This window comes from Cucurbita moschata, unplaced genomic scaffold (assembly GCF_002738365.1).
Source record: "Cucurbita moschata cultivar Rifu unplaced genomic scaffold, Cmos_1.0 Cmo_Scf00004, whole genome shotgun sequence".
NCBI lineage: Eukaryota > Viridiplantae > Streptophyta > Magnoliopsida > Cucurbitales > Cucurbitaceae > Cucurbita > Cucurbita moschata.
Window position 1 is genome coordinate 5,455,164 of NW_019268520.1, and position 22,522 is coordinate 5,477,685.

Below are 22,522 nucleotides of genomic sequence, written 5' to 3' on the forward strand. Positions count from 1 at the left end.
TATGGATAATCGTCGTTCACAGAGCTTGGAGCTTAAGAATTCTGACAAATCCAAACGAACTTGCAAATACACCTGTCAGTTTGGTTGGTTGGTTCGTGTGTATTTATATCCCCATTTTCGAAAATTCAAAATAAAGTTTTAAGTTTATTGTCCAAATTGGATAAGATTTTAGGGATGACAAAAAATTCTTATAAATCCTTAGATTTCCTCTCAATTTTGATATAATGACTAATAATTTTGTTAACCGTTTGGACTGCAACAGATCAAGTCCCTTGGAAGAGATCTTGTCCCTATTAGCTTCATGATTTTAAAGTACATTTACTAGAGAAAGACATCGGTAATGTTTTGTTTCCCTCTAAACCGATGTAGGATCTTACATTGACCCTCCAACTTTGATTTTGAAAAACTATTAAGCCTGTTGTTCCAATAATCATTAAATTTAAACGGTAACATTTACTAAATTTTCTTTTGAAAATTCTTTTTTTTTATATAATTTAATTTAGGGTTTAGGGATTTCTTTGAATTTGATCCATAGAAGAAATATCTATATTGAATTCATGAGAAAACAAACTCAAGCCATTTATATTCACGACAAGGCTTATTGGGCCTTGACCCTCCACAAAGGCGCACCAAGAAGGCCCATTTATGAGGCTTGGTTTATGGGCCCGATTTCTCTATTTGAAAGTGTGTAGAATATTGTAACAATTTTAAAAATAAAATAAATTATTATTATTTCCTTCAACAAATATGGCTTGGAAGATTGAATTCTCGACCCGACTAAAAGCCTGTGACATCACATTTGTAATCTGACATTCGAGTAAATGAGAGGTATATGAATGAATTGAGACAACATCCGAATGAGAGCGATCCTAAAGATAAGATAACTAAGAAAAGTTTAAAGAAAATAGTTATATCAACAAGGTGCACATTCATCGTCAGTAGCCCAATCATAAAAACTTCATAGTTAAAAGTGTTTTACTTTGAGCAATTCTATGGTGGGTGATCTCTTAGTAATTTTCTTAGGATACATATGAGTGAGAACAAAGTTTGGTCTGTGAGAATAGTTTTCACTCTTGAGAAGTGAGGAGTAGATAACCTAACCATACCACAAGGGATACAGTGGAATATTGGCGCCATCAGATGTTCTAGAATGTCGGGGCCATCATGTGCCAAATAATCTAGATTCCAAATTTTGACCTAAATCTTGGACATCAGAAGTAGGTAACTTGACCATAACACATAAAATGTAGTCGAATGTCGATTAGAATAATCTAGATTTCGAATTCTTGAATTATGAGTGGATAACTTGACCATATCACAGTAGATACGGGAGAATGTCGGGAGCATCAGGTGCCCAAGAATATGAAGACCATCGAATAATTTGGATTCGGAATTATGATTATGGTGTTTTGAACGGGGTAATGGGGTGTGACAAAAAGGAAACTTTTGACCCCAATTTAAAAGCCAACAATAATTATTTAGGTCATTGTGTAAACCCATTTGAGGAACCACAAAATATTCAAATATTCAAAAGTGAAGCAATAAAGTTTGTTTGTCACACACACACCCCCACATCATCACACAAGCAATATAATGGTGGCCTTATTACTTGGATTCCAAATTTATAGGCATTTAGCTGGCAATTGCCTTTGGTCCCCTAAGCTTGTCTTGTCTCCCCCCCCTAACATTTCCACAAAATATCTTCCTTCATTTATTTCATTTTCTTTAAAGACTAAATTTTCTTTTTCTCTCCTCAAATTACAACACACTCTGTAAAAACAAAACACTGATACACTTTATTTATAATAGTTTGAGATGAAAAACTTGATGAAATGGTACAATGGTATAGGTCAGTCAATTTATTTATAAAATATTTAAATATAAAATGCATCAAATATATGATATGACATGACGCATTTTCAAATATATTATTAACCATGAATGATCCTGAGTAACGGATGAAAGAAATAATCTCAATATGATAAAAACTTTTTTTTTTTTAAGGAAATAACATAATATTTTCTTTGATTATTATTATTATTATTTTTTGTATGGGTATTAGAAAAACCAACCATTATTAAAAGATTATATTTTATAACGGATAAATGAACCACGTAATTATGAGGGTCTCTATACAATGGGACTTTTAAGTGTGTGGTGGTGAGTTGGAAGAGTAAGGAATGAGTCAACTCCAATAATCCGATGTGGCAACAACTGTTAGGCTAATCCAATCAGGACTATTTAGTAGCCTAAAACGTGGAAGCTGATGATTGGTCTGGCATGTCACATGTGGACCCCACCGTCCACTTTGTAAAACTCGTGGCCAGCTTTGTCCACGAGTGCCTTTCCTCGGTTCTGTGGGGCCCACCTCCCACGTCTCTTTTCCCCTCACGGTTCGCCACTAGAAATCACGCCACTTTCATGTTCAGGACAAGAATTAAACATAAAAAATTAAAAATTATGTAATTTAAATAATATTCTAAACAAATAATAAAATACTAAAAAAATGGATTTTTAAATAATAAATTTATTACGTAATTTGGTAAGTGGGAATGACATCACTGAAATTAGGAAAATAAATTGAACCGACCGGTTGCTGAGATGGAGTTCCAACTTGAAAAGGGCGGTGGATAATTTAAGAAAATAATTTAAAATGTTTAATATTATTATTATTATTATTAAATTAATTTAATTAGCATAAATTATGCAACCTAACAAATCCTAATAATACCCTCTCCTCACACCTCAGGTCTTATAAGCATTTGGTTAGGTTTTCTTTCCATTAACTAAAAGTTTGACTTAATGTTTAAAATAAAATAGGATTTTTTTTTATTTTTTTTATTTTTATGAATGTCATTAAAGTTAGTACAACTATAATTTAGTAATGATTTAAATTATTTTTATATTTAGATATTTAGTTTATGGTCGGTACACTAATGTTTTAATAGCGCTAAAATGTGTATACCACGTGTTACTCTAGTATGTCAAACTTTCATTAAAACCCCACATTTATTTCCTATTCTATAAGTGGTTATTTAGCCTAAATTATTTAGGTATGAACAGTATGATGCACGTATAATGCATTCTAGCCTTTATAAACTTTTATTTAAAATTTAAAGACAAAATTAATATTCGGGTTTAATAATTTAAATAAAAAATTAAAAAGTTAATAAAAGATAAACACAGAAGTAGAGTAATATTTTAATTTGTCTAGTACTCGTTTTTTATTTTATATTGAAAAAATTCAATATATCTATTTACTTCCTGAAATTTCAAAATATAACTATTTAAGAAAGTTGTTGGTCGGATTAGTTTAAACTGATTTGGTCGGTTAATCCAACTGTATGTGTTTAATTTTATCCAAAAAAAAGTGGACCCTACAAATTTAGGGACAATTTTTTATATAATAAATATATACGAAATTGGTCAATTTTATTGTTTTAACTTTTTGACCGTCCATTTTGCTAGTGTGACGCATGCACTTTACTAATATTTTTTTTTTTATATTTGTTATTAAAAAAGAAAAAAAAATTAAATCCTTCAATTAAAATATATTTATTATTTAATTAGACAATTATAAAAATGAAAGATTAAACTGTCGACTTTTGAAATGATAATTAATGGTTATAATCATTGAAGTGTATGGAGCATGGTTGTTTGGGATTGATAAAAGATGATAACTTGCCCGACTTTGAAGGCACTCAAAAAGAAAAAAAATCCAAAAAAGAAAATGCCAACCTGTAAAATCCCGATTGGTCAATTGGGCAAGGGGTTGTCTCACATGGGAAGGAAGGGGCAAAACAGTCTTGAAAAATCTTCTTAGATTCCAAACCATTCCTTTTGAAAACAATACCCACGTGCCATGCTATGACCTACACGTGTGCAGTCCAAATATTTGCACATATGCCCCACTGAGCTTTGGGAAATTCCCTCACTTACCCAATAAGAAGAAACCAAAAAAATATTATTATTAATAATAGCCAAATATATATATATATTTATCTATTTATTTATTTATTACCTATTGCTGACTCAGAAAGCAAAGCCAAGATGAAGCACAATACACCCACCTAAACTCATTTGACATTGGAACACACAAAACGAATTTTAAAAAATTATAAAATAAAATAAAATAAATAATTTATGTATTAGAAAGCTATGTTAGGAGTGTTGGATGATTGAAGTCTCACATTAGCTAATTTAGGGAATGGTCATGCGTTTATAACTGAAGAAAAATAATTCCATTGGTACGAGACTTCTTGGAAAAGCCCAAAGCAAAGTCACTAGAGCTTATGCTCAAAGTGGACCCCATGCTATTGTGGAGAGTCGTGTTCGTCTAATAATGACATTAAATTTTTTTTTTCAAATTTTTCGAATTTCCTTGAAAATTATAATTTGTTAAATAAATTAAAATTGGAGAAGTCAACTACCCATGGCCGTTGATTGAAAACATATACTCTCTTATCCCAAACAAATCCTTCAAAATATACCAATCTAACCGGAAACCAGTCAAACCGGTAATCGAGGGTTTCAATTAATTAGTTTTATTATTTTTTAAAATGTAAATTCTTTTAGAAATAATAAACCTTTTTCTTTTAGAATATTACTTTACCAATGTGGGTTGGTCGACGAGTGTACAAAACTAGTGGTTGACGATTTGAGCTATTAGCCATTTCTTTATTTTCACTCCTAATTTGAACGGTAATATTCTAAAGAGCGATAAATTGTAATATTCTAAGTGTAATCAGCTTAAGAATCTTAGACCAATAAATATTGACATTTTTTTTTGTTATTGATAAATAATTACTATTTTTAGAATGAAGAATTGTAATACTATTTTGGTCATCGAGGAATTCTAAGAATGATAGAGAAGTGGAGACAGATTTTTCTCTATTAAATAAACTAATCCAGAACAATAATTATATTCTCTGTTCCACCAAATTCTAATTCCCACGGTAGACTACTGAATTAGCTTATTAAATAATTATTTATGCGTAAAATATTGCAATGTAATATTAAAATTTAAATTTAAAAAAATATTTGAAGCATTATATTATATTTTTATTTGTAAAATATTATTAAATTTATTAAAATATTTTACAAATTTAATAAAAATTACAAATTAATTAGGATATTTTAAGTTTTTGATACAAATTATATTAAAAATAGAAATTATGTATTAAAAAATTATTTAAGGTTAAGATCGGTCAAAATGGTTATTTATTTTCTCCTCAAATAAATTAAAAGGGAAAAAGAAATTTTTTTTTTATGAATTTGTAGGAAAAAAGAAATAATAATAATAATAAATCTCTCTGTCCTTCTATCTCTTTCCCCATAAAATGACTTCCACTGCCCGTCTTCCCTACCTTTGTCTCTGTCTCTCTAATTTCATCTCAAAGCCAAACCCAACGGCATAGTATTCCACAATCTTTCTCTCAATTTCTTTACGCTTTCTTCTTATAATCACAAACCCACAATTTCTTTTTCCCCGGATTTGCGTTGTTTGATCAGGGGTTTCGTTAATTGTTTCTTGGAAGATTCTGGGGTTGAATTTCCCTCTAATTCTCGGTGCCCCCTTTTTGTTGTTTTTCTGTTGGGGGTTCAATAGGATTAGGTTCTTTTCTTCTCTTGCATTAACCGATGGTAGTGAAGATGATGAAGTGGCGGCCATGGCCGCCGCTTGTTTCGAGGAAGTATGAGGTGAGGCTTGCGGTGAAGAGACTCGAAGGGCTTGATCCGCCGCGAGATGGAAAGGGGGTTGATAAATTGACGGTCGAGGTCAAATGGAAGGGCCCGAAAATGGCTTTGAGTCCATTGAGGAGAACGGCGGTGAAGAGAAATTACACCAAGGAGGCCGATGGGTTGGATCAGAACGGCGTCGCTCAGTGGGATGAAGAGTTTCAGAGCGTTTGTACTTTCTCTGCTTACAAGGAGAATGTGTTTCATCCATGGGAGATCGTTTTCTCTGCCTTCAATGTGAGTTTGAGTTTGAGTTTGGGTCTTTTTGTTGTTTGTTGTCCTCGATTCGATCTTTGGCTACTTTTTGTGGTTCACGGCATTGGGTTTTTCTGGATTTTGACTATTCATCTTTTAGCTTTTCCTATCAGACTGGTTTTTCCTTTTCTTGCGATTATAATTTTCACTTTTTGGGTATTTTCTTCCTTCAGATTTGTACTGAATGGAAGCAATAATGGGTGATCTTTCGCCATTTCAGATAGTTTGCGAGCTCTCAGTTCTTTTATGTAGAATTCTAATCTTTTCTATGGCCTTTCAAGAGGCTTTAGCTGAGAGTCTGAAACTAAGATATGGTTCTTTCTAAAGGGCAGTTGAATTCATCAAGGGAGTTGACCTTTGTAACTTGTGATTTTGTGAGTTTCTGGATTTTGTTTCTTTCTACTCTTTTGAATGTTTTATGCTGAAAATGAGGCAAATAGTGGGTTTCTAGTAGATTTGTCAGGATCTTATGGATGACAATGTTTCTTTGCTGTTGTTGTTTGATTTTGTCCTTGACATGAGATTTATATGGATGAACTTGATGAATTCCTGTTCTCTGTCTTTGCTGTGAGTAATTATCAGTAATGGTCGATAGTGAACTTGAACTTGAACTTAACCTGAACCTGAACCTGAACCTGAACCTGAACCTTCGTTTTCTTTCCCTCCCTACTCAGGGCTTAAATCGAGGGTCGAAAAACAAAGTTCAGGTTGTTGGATCAGCATCTCTTAATCTGTCTGAATATGTTTCTGTGGCTGAACAAAAAGAGCTCGAATTGACGATACCCCTTAATCCATCCACAAATGCTACTGAGACCAGTCATGTTCTCTGGGTTCGTATCCTCCTGTTTCCTCAAAATATTTGATGCTATTTCCCCCAATTCAAATTGTTGTTATCTCACATGCTTTGTTCTTATGGTGGATCGTACAGATATCGCTGAACTTATTGGAGCTAAGAACTGCTCAAGTTGTATCACAGCCTGTACAGAGATCGGTAGCCCTGGCTCCATCTCCACCCTGGTCAGGAGATAATGTCCCAGCAGAAAAAGATGAGCTCTCTGCTCTTAAAGCTGGTCTCAGGAAAGTAAAGATTTTTACGGAGTTTGTGTCGACCCGGAAGGCAAAAAAGGCTTGCCATGAAGAAGAGGGCAGTGAGGGGAGGTGTTCTGCCAAGAGTGAGGATGGTGAGTCTTGCTACCCGTTTGACTCTGATTCCTTTGATGACATTGAGGAAGGGGAAACAGATGAAGGGAAGGAGGATACTAACATAAGGAAGTCCTTTAGTTATGGCACTCTGGCCTATGCAAATTATGCTGGAGGATCACATTACTCTGATATGAAGATCAATGGCGGTGACGAAAATTTAGTTTACTATAGTAATCGAAAATCAGATGTGGGCTGCTCGAGCATGGAGGATTCAACTGCATCAGCCTCTGAGCAACCTTTGCCACAGAGTTCAAAGCGTGGCCTGTTGCCATGGAGGAAGAGAAAACTAAGTTTTAGATCTCCCAAGGCAAAAGGAGAGCCATTGTTGAAGAAGGCCTATGGCGAAGAAGGTGGTGACGACATTGATCATGATCGAAGGCAGCTCAGCTCTGATGAATCTCTTGGTCTTGGGGTAAGATTTCTGCAATCATATACAGATTATGAACGTGTCGTTGTAGTTAATGATAATGAGGAATGTCCACCAAGCTTTTAGTTGATATCTCGACAGTCTGTTTCTTTTCTACAATTCTTGCTAAGTTAAAGTTGGTTATTGCAGTGGCAAAAGACAGAGGAGGATTCAACTGCGAATCGATCATCGGTTTCTGAATTTGGGGATGATAATTTTGCAATTGGCACTTGGGAGCAGAAGGAAATTGTAAGCCGTGATGGACATATGAAGCTACAAACACAGGTCTTCTTTGCTTCTATCGATCAACGTAGCGAGCGGGCAGCGGGTGAAAGTGCATGCACTGCTCTTGTAGCTGTTATTGCTGATTGGTTCCACAACAGCCAAAATCTCATGCCTATAAAATCTCAATTTGATAGTTTGATCAGAGATGGCTCGTTAGAGTGGAGGAAACTCTGTGAAAATGAAATATATCGGGAACGATTCCCCGACAAGCATTTTGATCTAGATACGGTCATTCAAGCCAAAATCCGACCGCTGTCTGTGGTTCAGAGGAAGTCCTTCATTGGCTTTTTCCATCCAGAAGGAATAAATGAGGCGAGATTCGAATTTTTGCATGGTGCCATGTCCTTTGATAACATATGGGATGAGATTAGCCGTACTGTGACAGATTGCCCAGACGACAGTGAACCACAGGTTTATGTTGTCAGTTGGAACGACCATTTCTTTATTCTTAAGGTCGAATCTGACGCGTACTATATCATCGACACGTTAGGGGAGAGGCTGTATGAAGGATGCAATCAGGCCTACATCTTGAAATTTGACAACAACACTACAATCTGTAAAATGCCCGACACTAACCAGTCAGCTGGCGAAAAGACTTCCAACGATCAGCAGACAGTTGCAGAAATAGTTGAGGCCAAGGAACAACAGGCCAGCGGAAAGGAAGAGAGCTTGACACTAGAGAACGTAGCCTCACAGCCTGAAGAACCAATGAAGGAGAAAGATGAAGTCTTGTGTCGTGGGAAGGAATCCTGTAAAGAATACATCAAGAGCTTCTTGGCTGCTATCCCGATTCGGGAACTGCAAGCCGATATCAAAAAGGGTCTAATGGCATCAACCCCACTTCACCACCGATTACAGATCGAACTGAACTACACCCAGATTTTGCAACCTTCACCTGACTCCTCTCACACCTCAGAAGATCCAAACGCTATGCCACAAAGTCCCGATGCCACACTACTAGCAGACATTGCTGCTACATCATAAGCTTAAATGTTAATTGTAGAATTGTCGGTTAATCTAACTAGTTTTCCTTTTGCAAGTGACTGAGAGCTTAACAAAGAGGAGGGAATGGACATGCAGTATAGTATAGGTATGCAGCAGTAGCAGCAGCAATGTCAAGAGCAACTGTCTGTGTGTTTTTTGCTTGCTTTTTGGTATCTAATCTCCCTATAATTTGTCTGATCATCTTCCATGGACATAGACCTTACTTTTGGACATAAATGAGTAATCTTCCTGTGAATTATCACATCAGCTCTCTTGCTCCTGCTTTCCTTTTCTGGTTTCAATTCCCTGTTCATGATGTGGTTGAGGATGAGATATTATGCTCTGTTGAATTGTGGTTCATAAGTTTATCACACTTGTTTGTTGCTCCATTATCATTTGTGGTATCCTAACAGCAAAGCTGGTAGTAAAGGCCGGTGGAGGCTATGTTGAGGTGTTGGGCTTTTCTAGTGCATTATCAAACTATATTTAGCCTCTCCAACTTGTTTTAGTTCTATTTTTCTCTCACCACAATTATTATGCTTCTCCAAATGACGAGGAATAATCATAGTGGGAGGCAATGTTTAGCAGCAGTTCTCAAACAGTTCCCTATTTTGGTTTTAATATTACTTTTCAAATCAAACTCATAATCTTATATCCAACCATTTCTCATACTCATTTTGACATAAAGGGAGATTGATATCAAACTCATAATTTAATATCAGTTCTTTCTTAATCAGTGGCTAATAGGGTTGGTAATTGAGCTTTTAATCTATTTGACCTGCAAGATTGATGGTACTTTTTTCCCCATTCCCCAGTTTTCTTTTTTCTTGCCAATCCTAAAGGGGAGAGGAGGGTAAAAGAAAGAAAGAAAAACAATGAAAAAAAGCTGTCTTTTTCCCTTTTAACATAAAGTGCTTGTAATCCCAACACTTCTCTTCCCAACTTTTGATATCAATCAATCAATGGCCTTTTTCTAGGCTTTTATCAAAGCAGCCATGTGCTGTCTTCCTCTGCCCATCATCATTCTCAATCAGTTTGATACAAATATTCAATTATTTGGATGATCCTGTTTTTGCTGCTATTTGAAATTCTCCATTGAAACATCCACAAGTAAGTTGGAGGAAAAGAAAGTTAAAAAAATGTGGCTTTGGTAGCTAGAAATTCTAAGTTTACATATGGTCTACTAGGAAAGTGCATAGCCAAGAACTACATAAACACTATATTGGCAGTCAAGAATTCGAACAAAGCACGGCCAGCGAGTTCTAAAAGCTAGCTAATGAACGGAAAATTCTAAGAGAGAAGATATGGACTTACATAGAAGTAGACAGTGAGTGATGTTACATGGGGAAGATTGTAGTGTTTTCAGCAGCAAAAGGGGCATTTGGCTAACCCATTCTCATTGCAATCAGTGCATCTATTATACCACGAGTTGTTGTCGTCGTTGTCTTCTTTAAGAACCTTGCGACTGCCATTGCAGCATGGGCACACCAGAAACCTGGTGTTTGCACAGCAAGAGCAAGATGAATTTGCCAAGTCCAGTGGTATGCCTTCCAGCAGTTTCCTTAGTTTTCCTTGCTCATGCAGGCCAATCACTTCATCCGCTCCTCCAATGTACCTTCCCTTAATAAAAAGCCGCGGGGGGATCAGCCTGCTCCCCAAGACTTCCCATAGCTCCTCCCTGAATTCCAAGTGCTTTGATACATCTCTCTCGAAGAACAACACTTTGAAACTTTCGAGTAGGAACCGAATACCATTGCATTCTTCAAATGTTTTCCTAATACATCCCAAGCTTGTCGAGTAAAATATAATGGATTTGCTTCCTCCTGGTGGACACCTTTCTTCAAAGTCTAATAAAGATGAATGTTCTTGATGATTGTCCACTTTCACTAGGAGCCCACCATTTGTTTCCATGGTAGTCATGTCTGATAAGCATGGAGCCTCCAAATCATGTTTGGTAGCCAATATTTTTTCGGACCTTATGAAGGGATCGGGATGGTTTCGGTCGCTGACACTAATTTCGAGTTCACTTGGATCTCTAAAATGTTGGGATATGATGCTACATTCTACTACTGGTGGGGTTTCACATATTTGGCTACAAGGGTTTTCAGTGGGGCCTGACAGAAGAGAGAGGTCTTGTTTTAAGGAGTTAATGGAAGGAAAGAACTTCATCTTCTTCAGCAGCCTTCCTTTCATTTCCTTGATCTATTTCTTCTTGTTATCACATCATTAAATAGAAGTTGGGTGATATTTGACATCTTATTATCAGGAAAGATAGAAGAAAGATCTGAACTCACATTTCACTTCTGGATTCCAATAGCTAGAAAGTCGAGTCTGGAAGAAAAGAAAAAAAAAGCTGTTAGTTTGCTTTCAGAGTTCAGCCTAAATTTATGACTTTAGCGTGGGACATGGGTTGCCATTGTTTAGAGAGGCAACTCTGTCTAACTCACACTTGACCCATCACCAACAATGGTCCATCAACCATGGTATGAACTAATCAAATAAGAAGAAAGAACCAGACCCCACCTATTAGGCATACTCACGAGAAAAGCAGCAAAGTGAAAAGAGTGAATACCAGAGGCTAAACAAACCTTCTGTGCTTTCGCTCTTTCGACAAGCTTCATGATTCATCGGGGGGACAAATGCATGCCTATACTGTTCAAAGTCCCTCTCCCATCGGTTCTACCGTACTGTCTTGTAATCCTCAGCTCAGTGAAGAACAATACTTTTTATGGGAAGAAACTTCTTTACATCAATGATAAAAAGTGTATCAATATCAAGTTCAAGAATTCAAACATCTATAGGAAGAAACTTCTTTACATCAATGATCACATTAAAACAAGAATAAATATAAATGTTGAATCTTTCCTCAAATAGTAAAACTTATTTTAATTTAATGTCGTGCGGAGCGAGGTACTCCATTGTTTCTCTTTCCACTTTATATCTACAAAGAACAAAGTAATCTGTGTGATTTTCACTACTCATTCTCGTGAATAAGTTCTTCAAATGATCAGTACAAAGTTGTCTGCCCATGGAACAAACAAAGATCTAAAAGTGCCAAAGCTCTAGAAGGGTTCATATATACAAAGATCAGTTGCTGAATAATCAGTAAATAAAAGCTCTTAGCTATCTCCAAACAGTGATGCAATCACCAATTCATAATCAAAGCCAAAGCATGCAAGTTTGTTATCATCTCCATCAACAACGGTTATCTGCATATGATATGAACCCTGCAAGGAAAAGGAAATAGTTAGAGTGCATGATAATTAAAAGAAAAAGAAATCAATGATTGTGTGTATATATCTAAGATTTTTCGTCCCGATCAATCCGAGTTCCTTTGGATAATAAGGTCATCATGAACCTCTTCAGATGAGAAAGCCTCTTTTTTTTTTTCTATAACTGGGAGTTGGAGCTCTGAAGTAGAAAATGGAAGGTAGAGCACGTATCCTTTGAAGACGACAATTGACTTTACTAGATCAATTGAGGCACGATAAAACCTTGTTCCTTTTAACTTATTTTAGGAAAAAAAAAACCAGAAACTACAAGAAAAATACAAACACAAGTGGTAAACATGAAATGAGTAGTAACTTACCGGTAAAAAGAATGCCAGAGGCGTTTGCAATGGAGCGAGTGCAAAATCACCAAACGAGTAAGGGCAGGACGTCTCAACACAAATGTCGTGGCTGTCCCTATACATGTGCCACCCAAAATATGAAATGTCAACAACCATTTTTCCTGCAAGGATTGGCTTACCTGTGCCATGTGTACAAGGTTATTGTCATTAGCTGAAGTTCGAACCAAGTGTCAAAGGATAATATACGAGTAGTAAGGCACGGTTGTCTACAGAGGAAGGGAAGGTGGTACACCTTTATCTCTCAAGGGATAAATAAAGATTGGACGGCAGTTGATAATTAGAAGTAAAACAAAAGTGATAGAGAAGTATCCTCTAATCCTGCTTATTCATAAAAAGATGGCGAATCTGAAGGGTAACAGTGCTAAGCAAAGTCAACTTTCAAACAATTTGTCATCTTTTAGCTGAACCTCATAATCGGTCCAAATGGAAACACCAACGCAAGTTTATGACCATTTAAAGATCCAGCTGCTCATTAGTGAGATTCTCAACTCCTTATACTAGAAAATAGCTAACTAAACATACATGATTGACTCAATGTGTGTTCAATGTTCACCTTTGAATGATAGTTTAGCCCAAGTTTATAAAGTAACCTCAATCTAACTCATGAACTCATTATTCTCCATAGAAGAAACGGAAGGTAGTTAGTCCTCATGAATAGAAATTGTTAAAGCAGATGTAAGACCTGTAACTAGGAAAAGAAGTTCAGTGATTGTATTATTGAATCTTCAGGTAATTTAGGAGTACCTATAATTAGATTGAAGGTCATATTTATTGGGCGACCCCTAACTATGGGGCTGGGAGATATCTGAACTCCTTTCACCATGATATCATACTTAGCTGTCTCATCTGCATCAGTGGAAGAATAGATATCAATTATATGTATATCAACACAAAATGGCATTCCATTACAGCAAAGTTCAATCAAACTAAAGAACAAAAGGCAGACTTCAATAGACACCAATGGGTGCCGCCATGCTGGTGATAAAGTGTGAGATCCCACGTCGATTGAAGAGGAGAACAACATCGATTGGATTGGAGAGGGGAACAAGTGCCAACGAGGATGTTAGGCCCTGAAGGGAGGTGGATTATGAGATCCCACGTAGGTTGGGGAGGAGAAAGAAACATTTTTTATAAGGATGTAGAAATCTCTCCCTAACGGCGTTTTAAAAAACCTTGAGGGGAAGCCCAAAAGGGAAAGCCTGAATAGAACAATATCGGCTAGCAGTGGGCTTGGGCTATAACAAAATAGTATCAGAGCCAAACATCGGGCGGTGTGCCAGCGATGACGTTGGACCTGAAGAGGGTGGATTGTGAGATCCCACATCGATTGGAAAGAAAAATGACATCGATTGGATTGGAGAGGAAAACGAGTGCTAGCGAGAATGCTAGACCCCGAAGGGAGGTGGATTGCATATCCATATCCGTTGGGAAAGAGAACAAAGCATTCTTCAAGGTTTCCCCCTTTAAAAACTTTGAGGGGATAAAAATCTTGAGGGGAAGCCCAAAAGGGAAAGTCCAAAAAAGAGGACAATATGTGCTAGCGGTGTGCAAAAGGTTGTGAGATGTTTGGATTTACAAGTTTTTAGGGTCAAAGCTCTTAAGTTATTAGTGAGGTGGGGGCCATAAGCATATTGTTGGAAGTGGATCCTAACCATTAGTTCACAATCTAATTATCTAACATATCCACCATCAGTTCATCACTATTCACCTTCAAACACATCAAACTGAAGCTCTAGAATAATGATGAACAGTCCCAAACAGTACCAGAAATACAACTATGATGTAAGAAACAATGTTTAAAATAAGAGATCAAAAAACAAAAAGTATTCAACAGTACAGTGACATTGACTTATAAGCATTCAAATTCAGAGTCAGAACCTTATTTAATCGAACGCACAAAACCTAAATTCAGAAAGAAACGCAAAAATTCTCGAAAATGATCAAAGTCCTTCAAACATCAAAGAATCGGAGTACAAGCATTGGAATCAGAAAGCACAAACCGCAGAGTTGGACTCGAGTGGCGAAGGAGAATTGTAAAACGAAACACAACCAGAGAAGCAATGTGAGAATCAGCTTCATCAGAGAAGTGAGTTCCATGGAATTGCTCTTTCTCGAACTCTGTAACAAGAAATTTGAAGAAAACCTTCAAAATTTCTAATAATGAAGCTCTGAGGTTGCGAGAAAAACGGGGATTTCAGTGGAGTGGAATGAAAAACACTGCAAGATACGCTTTCCATTGGCGAGTGAGAAGAATCCCTTCTTCGTCGGGGATCGGCAGATGGGATGAAGAGAAAAGTTCCTAAAAGAAATGAAAAGAAGTTGAGAAGAAGCCAAGCAAGCTGTTTGTTAAATTAAATTTATAAAATTATTTTTATTAATTTAGTCAACTTTCTAAAAGTAATGAACTGAAAAAATAAATTTTAAAAACATATGAAAAGTCACTTAAAGAATTGAAAATCAAGTCTTCCAACTTCAATTATATTTTATGGAATTTATATAATTTCTACTTAATTAATAACAATTTAAATTTAATTCATTTAATTAATTATAATCTAAAATGTATTTTATTAGTGATTTAAAATATATTAACTTTTGGCAAGCCATGCTCTATCTATGAATTGCCCCGGTCAACTCTTCGAGATTTTAAATACTCCCTCTGTGAATAGAAGGTATGATAAACCCTTTATAACCAAAGGTTAATGTAAAAAAGCGTTCACTCAACATTCGAGGATCTAAATAAGCAAAATATACACGTTACAGAATCCAACAACGAAACATTGGCAGGACCAAGTGACAAAGAGTACAAAAGATGACTATCTAGAAACATGGTGAGAAACGAACAAGAAAGCGGTGAGAATCACGACAATTTGTTTAAGAAGTGAATTGGATTGATCTTTTATGTGTCAGACATTCCTGAATTGATGGTGGATCCTATCGATTGATTTTGTTCCGACATTTTTAGTAAATTTTATGTTTTCGATTTCTTTTAAAGTAACACGATACTTTTAATAATTAAATTAAGTTTGTGTTGATGGGAGGGGATTTTTATGAAAAACCTTTAAATTTACAATTTGGCTAACCCTAAAATATAAAATTATTACAATTAAAAGTATTGCTACCGAATATATATATATATATATATTTATTTACAGGTCAGATTTTTCAACTCCTTCCGTTGGCCAACGGAACCACCTCCGCCAGAGGGGTCGAAAGCGGCGTCGGCACCGGGGAAGTTCTGCAAACAGGGCAGCTAGGGTTCAGCCTTAACCACGGATCGATACAGCCGCTGTGAAACATATGACCACAATCCGGCAACAACCGCAGAACATCCTCGTTTTTATAGTCCCCCAAACAAATCGAACAACCGCTCGCGGCGGCGGACTCCAATTTTCCCTCCAATTTCTTTTCCGAGTACAGAATCTTCGGATATTCATTAATGGCCTCATCTTCGAGCCCCGGTCCGAAATCGACGATGGCATCCCGCCGTTCCCCCGGCCGACGACGGCGATTCGGCTGCGGAACGGTGGTTCTGGTGCATAAATAGGTGGCGATTGTTACGGTTGTGAGAAGGAAAAGAACTCCGACTGAAATTCCGACTATGTAGGGGAAAGTGCCGACGTTGCCGGTGGCATCTGATCCGCCGGAGCCTGTGGAGTTGTTCATGGGGCAAGAGAAAAGGCGTTGACTGTGAGAAGTAGAAGGGGATTTTTGGTTTCTGCCATGGATGGAGAATGGGAAGAAATATAAATGGATAGGGCCACACAATAATTTTTTTATTATTATTTTTTTTTATAACGACAAATTTAATTTCACAATTATCATATAATTTTTGTTTGTTCTAAATTTTAAATCATTGAAACATAGTTTTATTTATTAAAATATTATATCATTTTTTTTAAATATTTCTAGAATTATATAATTTTAAAATAACGCTAACGTGGTTGACAATTAACGAAAGTAATACTGTGTTATTCATAAGGTTGACGATATGGACTATATAGAATAATTTTTTTTATTAAAAATTAAATTTAATCAAATTTTATTGGTTAGAAATGTAAATACTTGTACCTCTCTAACTGACTCATAAATTTCATTTTTGTCCCCATGTCACAATTCTCGAGAAAATAATAATAACATTGGGTTGATCTTATCGTTTTTTTTTTTAATTTTGTATTAAATGTAATTGTTTTATTTCTTTTTATAAATTGGAGGAATATCAATTTGGTTTAAAATTAAAAGGAAAATAAATGATATTGAATTTTTAAATGTAATAACTAAATAATTATCAAAATAGGTAACTGACATGCATTTTTGTTTTTAGTGTCGAGTTTTGATTTTTAATACCATATTTGTTATACTAAAAAAAATATTTGGGTCAATAAAACGGCTATTATTTGTAAGCATGGAGGTGGCATCATTTGACAGCAGGGTTTGCCAAGTCAACTGTGTTCGGGATATGAGCTGGCAATACACGTGTGGTGGACCCCACTCAAACCCAAATTCATCCTATACTAATATTGTTTTGTGGTCGTTTTCTCCTAACCTTAATTAATTTAATCTAATTATTTTTTTAAAAAAGTCTCAATATAATTTAATTAAAATCCATTTGTCACAATCCATGCTAGCTCTCCAAAGTCAAACATATTTACTCCTATTTTAAATTATAAATTTAGTCTTTGTTTTTTAATTTAAAAAATATTTAATGAATTATTAAAATTTTAAAATATGAAATAAATATACAATTGTTGTTGTTTTTTTTTTTTTTGCAACATAGTTGTTGGCTACTAATTAAGGTTTCATAATATATATAAATTATTATTTTAAGGTGGATGGTTGGACTCTTATTCTTGTAATTATTGAATTAAAAATAATAATAATAAAATAAATAAAAATAGAGTTCTCAAAGGAGCATTTATGATCTTGGGGTATTTTAGTTATTTAATAAATTCTATTTAACATTAAAATATATTACGTTTTTGCCATTTTGTATTGTTAACCCGACGAGGGAATCTCTTTCTGCTTCCCAATGAAGTTTGACTCCGACGATCCCCGTTGAAAACTTCTGTGGCGGTTTTTCTTTGGCAGAAATTTCCATTTCCAAGCTTTAGTTTCCAATTCGACCATGGCGATTTCCGATCTCTCACCGTTGTCCTTCGTGCTGCTTCTGTTGGTGACGGCGGTGGTTGTCGAAGCTAGGGACAACAACCGAGTTTTCTCACCTTGTATTGACACGACTGTTGAGAAGTCCGACGGGTTCACCTTAGGGCTTGCTTTTGCGACGGAGCAGAAGTTCGTCTTCAATAAAACATTGAAGTTGTCTCCTTGTGACAGCAGGCTCGCTCTTACGAATGGAAATGCTCTGATCTCTGTGTTTAGACCTAAGGTTGATGAGATCTCCCTCCTCACCGTCAACACTACTCCGTCTGTGTCCTCCTTCAATCCGGTTAGTTTTTCGAACTCTATGTTCTTTGTTGATGTCGAATCTATGGATTTTCTGTTTTCTCTTCGTTTGAGATTGAAAGTAGTTCTAACTAGGTTTTGTGCGTGAATTTGTCTAATTATCGGTAGGTTTTGTGGGATTGGAGTAATAGGTTTGTAATAGGGAGGCATACAGAACAGATCCTTATGGAATCACTTTGCTTACTTAGAATGCGTGATGCTAGCCGATTTGATTTGGGATTTTTTTGGTCTGTTAATTGTTTTTTTTTTTAAGGGAAATCAGTAATCAATCAGTTGATTGACTTTCTGCACGATCCAATTTGAACAAGAAACTCAAATGTTGATCTCTATATGGAAAAAGGAAGAACTTCACTGAAGATGGTATCAAGATGTTTTACTCTTTGGTTGATGTTTGAGAGAGTAGATATTCCCCTTCCCTCTTCCGCTTTAAGATGATATCATACTTATTAATCTTTGCTAGCTCGATTTTAATTGCTCACATAAATCTAACATTTTACTTCAATATGCTAGTTTTCCGTTCACTCCAGTCGTGGACTCATGATTTTGTTTTCTTTTCATTCAGTCTTCACATGGCTATATGGTTGCATTTGCTGGTCGGAAATATGCTGCAAGGTCCCCTCCAATTTTTGTCTCAGATGGACAACATATCGTAACCAGCTTTACTCTGGTATGTTTATGACATAGAAAGTAGGAAGTAAACTGAAGGCACAAGACATGGACACAATACTACACTGACTTGGTGATATGTTTATAAGAATTCAATGGACATATGTAACAAATTACCTTTGGTGTGAAATGTAAGAGATAGCAATTGAAAAACTATGGAATAAGGTCGTCATAATATGACAATCTTCAATATTTTGTAGTTTTTTTTATGTGAATGGGTAGGCTTTGTTGAGGATTGTTGGGAGGGAGTCCAACATTGGGTAATTAAGAGGATGATCATGCGTCAATAAGTAAGGAACACTATCTCCATTGGTATGAGACCTTTTGGGGAAACTAAAAGCAAAGCCATGAAAGTTTATGCTGAAAGTGGACAATATCATACTATTGTGGAGAGTCGTGGTTCCTAACCGACTTCATTTATATAGCAAGTCATGTTGAGTTTTAATCTTTGAGTAGTGTCTGTGCTTACTAACTTATGACAGTCCATTGGGTAACAAATCCATCAAATTTTCTCGGTGTATAGGTGCTCGAGTTTGAGAAAGGCAGGCTGCAAAACTTGTTCTGGAAAAGGGATGGTTGTGCTCGATGTTCAAACAACCATACCTTTGTTTGCATCAACAATCAGGATTGTGCAATCAGAACAAACAACTGCAAAAATAGTGGTCCTGTCGATTGCAGTCTTGCGATACAGTTAGCGTTCTCTGGCACGGATAAGCACCTTTCTGTCTTCAACTCTTGGTATGAAGTGTCGAGACTTCGGCAATACTCACTCGTCGATCTGTATTCGAACCTCAAAGATTCTCTCACAAGTCAGTATAACAAGATCTTCCAATAAAGCATATTTTTGTTAATGTATATTTCATTTCCATCCTTGTAACTTGGTTTGTGCTACGAATTCCTTTCAAATCTTGTGCATTTTTCATCAATTAAATGTGTGACAGTAGGGGCGGTACTAGTGTTGTATGTATCACGAACTCCTGGTTAAATGTAATACAAAATCATAGCGTTGAATTGCTTCTCTCCCCGTTGTTTGTTGCCTTTCACTTGTTTTTGATGCATTGTAATGAATGGCTTGGATTCTGGGCCTTTGCCCGGTCCAATGCCTACTTTTGGGCCTCTGTTCCTCAGGAGTAACTTAAAAAAGTATTTTTAAAAAGGGTAAAATAGAAAATTCAAAAGATAATTTATATTATACAATTCAACAACGACACGAATATCATTAGAAATACAATCTAATATAATGGCGAACAAATCATATTTGATGAAGGTGACATTTCGGGTACCTTTGTGAGGCCTTACCTTGTCGAAGTTTTCTTATGGGAATTCTTTGTCTATCATTCTTACTAACTTTTTTTAGTTGTTCGTTCCAATTTTTAGAGAAGTAAACAATACTTCAACCAATTTGAGTTATGCTTACGTTGAAAATTTTGTTGTCTCGTCTCTTGATAATCTCAAGAGCTAATAAAACGTCGGTATATATAAAAAATAAACAAAACCCTAATAACGTCAAAAAAAACTTTACAATTATCCATTTATATAATTAGCAAATTTTGTATTAAAAAGTTAAATGTAAAGAGAATCCATAAGGGATAAAGGGTTGTAAATAATGGGTGTTTTAAGGGCAAAAGCCTCTCTCTCTCATCTTTACAAATTGTATATAAAATTTGTATTTTAAAAAATAAAAATAAAAATAAAAGAAAGAAAGTTAACGAATCATGCATTACTTATTAATAAATAAATAAAATAGATGGGCAAAGAAAAAAAAACATATGTCGTGGACTCCACGTCACAATTTGTAACTTCATTAATCCTTTAATGCATGCTGACGTAGGTGCACACGCCATTTTCAATCTGTTTTATTCTTTTAGTCTAAAGTTTTAATAAATTTTAAAATTTTTAATTTCAGATGTAATAAATTTATTTTTCTATATATATAAATTAGAGTAAATTTTAATATTTAGAAATTAACTTTATAATTATGAAAAATTATGATAAATACATAAAAATTTAAAATTTTAGGAATTAATTTTATTTTATAATTAAATCTAGATGGAGTGGTAGCTAGAGAGGGACCAATAATTTTGATCCAACTTTTTGTAATTATTAAACATTTTCCTTTCACACTCGATTCTAATTTGCGTTTTCTAATGAAAGAGAGATTCCAATATAATTAATTATTAATTATTAATTATTAATTATTAATTATTAATTAAGTAGGTTAATGTAAAAAGTTTGGTAATATGACGTGGGCTGAAAATCCTAGTGGAAGAGAAAATTCCTTTTTGATTCTATATAATATATAATATAATATATACGTGCCATCTTAATAGACATCCACTTGGCCTCTTTTTTCCTACTTTGTGCCTTTCAAATTGCCACGTGTCATACACGTCATCATTCGAGAGAGAGAGAGAGAGTTATTTGGTTGCTTTGCTGTTGCATAAATTTATGAAGAAGGTAAAGCGGTAATGGAGCTTCCACTACTAAAAATAGACATATTTATTTTAATTAATTAATTAATTAATATATTATAAAGCCCTATTGTTAATTCGTTATAAGTTATTATTAACATCCACATTCTAGTCACTATTAATATAAATATACATCGCCACAAATTACAATAAAGTTTCACAAAATTCGGCCATTAGCTTAAAAAAATAAAAAAATAAAATAAAATAACGAACCGTTTATGTCAAAAATGAACAATATCATACCATATTATGAAGATATCTACGAACGGTTAGTTTTCTCGACAATTTAGCTGTGTGGATAAACTTAAAGATGTAGTAATGGAGGAGTTTTCTCTATCCAATTAACCGTGGTCGAGAAAAGGAAGTTAGCCTAAATAATAGATAAATTAAAAAATAAGAAAAGTTCAAATAGGTTGCATCGATATCACAAGTAAAGTAATGTAAATAAATATGTGGGGTTTGATGTGATCAATGTTTCTTATCAGCTTTATCTCTCTAATTTAGTTTTTTTTTTTTTCATTTTAATTTTAATTTTATTTTGATAGCATCGAATTATAAGTATTTCTTTAAATCAAACGTCTCAGCTTTCTACGTAGAAATGGAAGATAACAAAGTAGCTTCATTCATTTTATATATTTTTAGCTAATAAAATTGACGAAAAGGTCTAAATTTTTATACTAATAAAATATATATATAAAGAAAACTGAAGCATATGAAATTTAAATTTTAAAATATCACACACACATATATATATATATATATAATTATTTAGGGTTAAATTATATTGGTGTTATCATAGAGACATTGAAATTGACACACACAAACTATAATTGCTTATGACTTTGTAATAAGGGAATAATGGAATATACTAAAATATGTTACAAAAAAACAACTTTGGGTACTCAGATATGTTGATATTTTAAAAATATATATATAAATAAAGCTTATTGATTTTCTCAACTCAAATGTTTCAATTTGGAGCTTTAGCTTACCATAATGGGACAATAATTAAATTAATTTAAAGGGAAAAAAAGGTGGAGCAAAATTTTAAAAAAAACCCAAGATTTTTAATATTTAAATTTGAACGTGGATTTTGGTGAAAGATAAATGAAAAATCAATATAAATATATCTTTTTGATAATTAAACTAAATTAATTGGAAAAATAAATTAAGGGAACACTTTGGTACTTAACCGTACCTTTTTTTAGGCCAATGATTTTAAGTTAGGTTACAAGAAAAAGTCCCCATGCATGCAAAGGGCATAATTTTAATTAGTTTTTTTTTAATTTATTAAATTTGATAAAATAATTATAATAATTTTTAATAAAGACACAAAATGAATATATTTTTACTAATATTTAAAAAAAAATTTGACAATGAGATTATAAAGTTTTTTTTTTTTTTTTTTTTTTTTTTTATTTT

At 34.5% G+C, this 22,522-nt stretch overlaps 5 protein-coding genes across 8 annotated transcripts; 2 read left to right on the forward strand and 3 right to left on the reverse strand.

Moving 5' to 3' along the window:
• The first annotated feature begins 5,338 nt into the window (after window positions 1–5,338).
• Window positions 5,339–9,139, forward strand: LOC111442327. The gene is made up of 4 exons (XM_023079690.1): window positions 5,339–5,976; window positions 6,669–6,824; window positions 6,923–7,609; window positions 7,754–9,139. The coding sequence occupies exons 1-4, from the start codon at window positions 5,641–5,643 to the stop codon at window positions 8,870–8,872; spliced, it is 2,298 nt and encodes a 765-aa protein (XP_022935458.1). The 5' UTR covers window positions 5,339–5,640; the 3' UTR covers window positions 8,873–9,139.
• A 735-nt stretch (window positions 9,140–9,874) lies between these two features.
• On the reverse strand, window positions 9,875–11,692 carry LOC111442331 (uncharacterized protein At3g28850). 3 transcript variants are annotated; one of them, XM_023079696.1, is made up of 2 exons: window positions 11,461–11,692; window positions 9,875–11,203 (listed from the first exon to the last, which is right to left on the reverse strand). In XM_023079696.1, exon 2 carries the CDS (start codon window positions 11,063–11,065, stop codon window positions 10,235–10,237), a length of 831 nt encoding a protein of 276 aa, XP_022935464.1. In that variant the 5' UTR covers window positions 11,066–11,203; window positions 11,461–11,692; the 3' UTR covers window positions 9,875–10,234. The 3 variants fall into 3 exon arrangements, with proteins under 3 accessions (XP_022935464.1, XP_022935466.1, XP_022935465.1); XM_023079698.1 differs by having other exon boundaries at window positions 11,445–11,692; XM_023079697.1 differs by having other exon boundaries at window positions 11,413–11,692.
• A 31-nt stretch (window positions 11,693–11,723) lies between these two features.
• On the reverse strand, window positions 11,724–14,847 carry LOC111442332. 2 transcript variants are annotated; one of them, XM_023079700.1, is made up of 5 exons: window positions 14,504–14,847; window positions 13,248–13,349; window positions 12,462–12,622; window positions 11,955–12,099; window positions 11,724–11,813 (listed from the first exon to the last, which is right to left on the reverse strand). In XM_023079700.1, the coding sequence occupies exons 1-4, from the start codon at window positions 14,598–14,600 to the stop codon at window positions 11,992–11,994; spliced, it is 468 nt and encodes a 155-aa protein (XP_022935468.1). In that variant the 5' UTR covers window positions 14,601–14,847; the 3' UTR covers window positions 11,724–11,813; window positions 11,955–11,991. The 2 variants fall into 2 exon arrangements, with proteins under 2 accessions (XP_022935468.1, XP_022935467.1); XM_023079699.1 differs by having other exon boundaries at window positions 11,739–12,099.
• Window positions 14,848–15,599: 752 nt separating this feature from the next.
• Window positions 15,600–16,247, reverse strand: LOC111442240 (RING-H2 finger protein ATL70-like). The gene has a single exon (XM_023079549.1). The coding sequence runs from the start codon at window positions 16,164–16,166 to the stop codon at window positions 15,666–15,668; it is 501 nt and encodes a 166-aa protein (XP_022935317.1). The 5' UTR covers window positions 16,167–16,247; the 3' UTR covers window positions 15,600–15,665.
• A 1,249-nt stretch (window positions 16,248–17,496) lies between these two features.
• Window positions 17,497–19,652, forward strand: LOC111442414. Its single transcript, XM_023079814.1, has 3 exons — window positions 17,497–17,946; window positions 18,526–18,630; window positions 19,153–19,652. The coding sequence occupies exons 1-3, from the start codon at window positions 17,626–17,628 to the stop codon at window positions 19,462–19,464; spliced, it is 738 nt and encodes a 245-aa protein (XP_022935582.1). The 5' UTR covers window positions 17,497–17,625; the 3' UTR covers window positions 19,465–19,652.
• The last annotated feature ends 2,870 nt before the right edge of the window (window positions 19,653–22,522 follow it).

What these genes read in the sequence shown, in the direction of transcription:
- LOC111442327 (XM_023079690.1), top strand. Translation starts at nt 5,641, where the DNA reads ATGGTAGTGAAGATGATGAAGTGGCGGCCATGGCCGCCGCTTGTTTCG. An exon ending in TCGTTTTCTCTGCCTTCAAT is followed by an intron (nt 5,977 to 6,668) that starts GTGAGTTTGAGT and finishes CTCCCTACTCAG; the next exon opens with GGCTTAAATCGAGGGTCGAA. An exon ending in AGACCAGTCATGTTCTCTGG is followed by an intron (nt 6,825 to 6,922) that starts GTTCGTATCCTC and finishes TGGATCGTACAG; the next exon opens with ATATCGCTGAACTTATTGGA.
- LOC111442331 (XM_023079696.1), bottom strand. Translation starts at nt 11,065, where the DNA reads ATGAAAGGAAGGCTGCTGAAGAAGATGAAGTTCTTTCCTTCCATTAAC.
- LOC111442414 (XM_023079814.1), top strand. Translation starts at nt 17,626, where the DNA reads ATGGCGATTTCCGATCTCTCACCGTTGTCCTTCGTGCTGCTTCTGTTG. An exon ending in CTGTGTCCTCCTTCAATCCG is followed by an intron (nt 17,947 to 18,525) that starts GTTAGTTTTTCG and finishes CTTTTCATTCAG; the next exon opens with TCTTCACATGGCTATATGGT. An exon ending in TCGTAACCAGCTTTACTCTG is followed by an intron (nt 18,631 to 19,152) that starts GTATGTTTATGA and finishes CTCGGTGTATAG; the next exon opens with GTGCTCGAGTTTGAGAAAGG.
- LOC111442332 (XM_023079700.1), bottom strand. Translation starts at nt 14,600, where the DNA reads ATGGAACTCACTTCTCTGATGAAGCTGATTCTCACATTGCTTCTCTGG. An exon ending in CACTCGAGTCCAACTCTGCG is followed by an intron (nt 13,350 to 14,503) that starts GTTTGTGCTTTC and finishes CCACTGATGCAG; the next exon opens with ATGAGACAGCTAAGTATGAT. An exon ending in GACCTTCAATCTAATTATAG is followed by an intron (nt 12,623 to 13,247) that starts GTACTCCTAAAT and finishes CACATGGCACAG; the next exon opens with GTAAGCCAATCCTTGCAGGA.
- LOC111442240 (XM_023079549.1), bottom strand. Translation starts at nt 16,166, where the DNA reads ATGAACAACTCCACAGGCTCCGGCGGATCAGATGCCACCGGCAACGTC.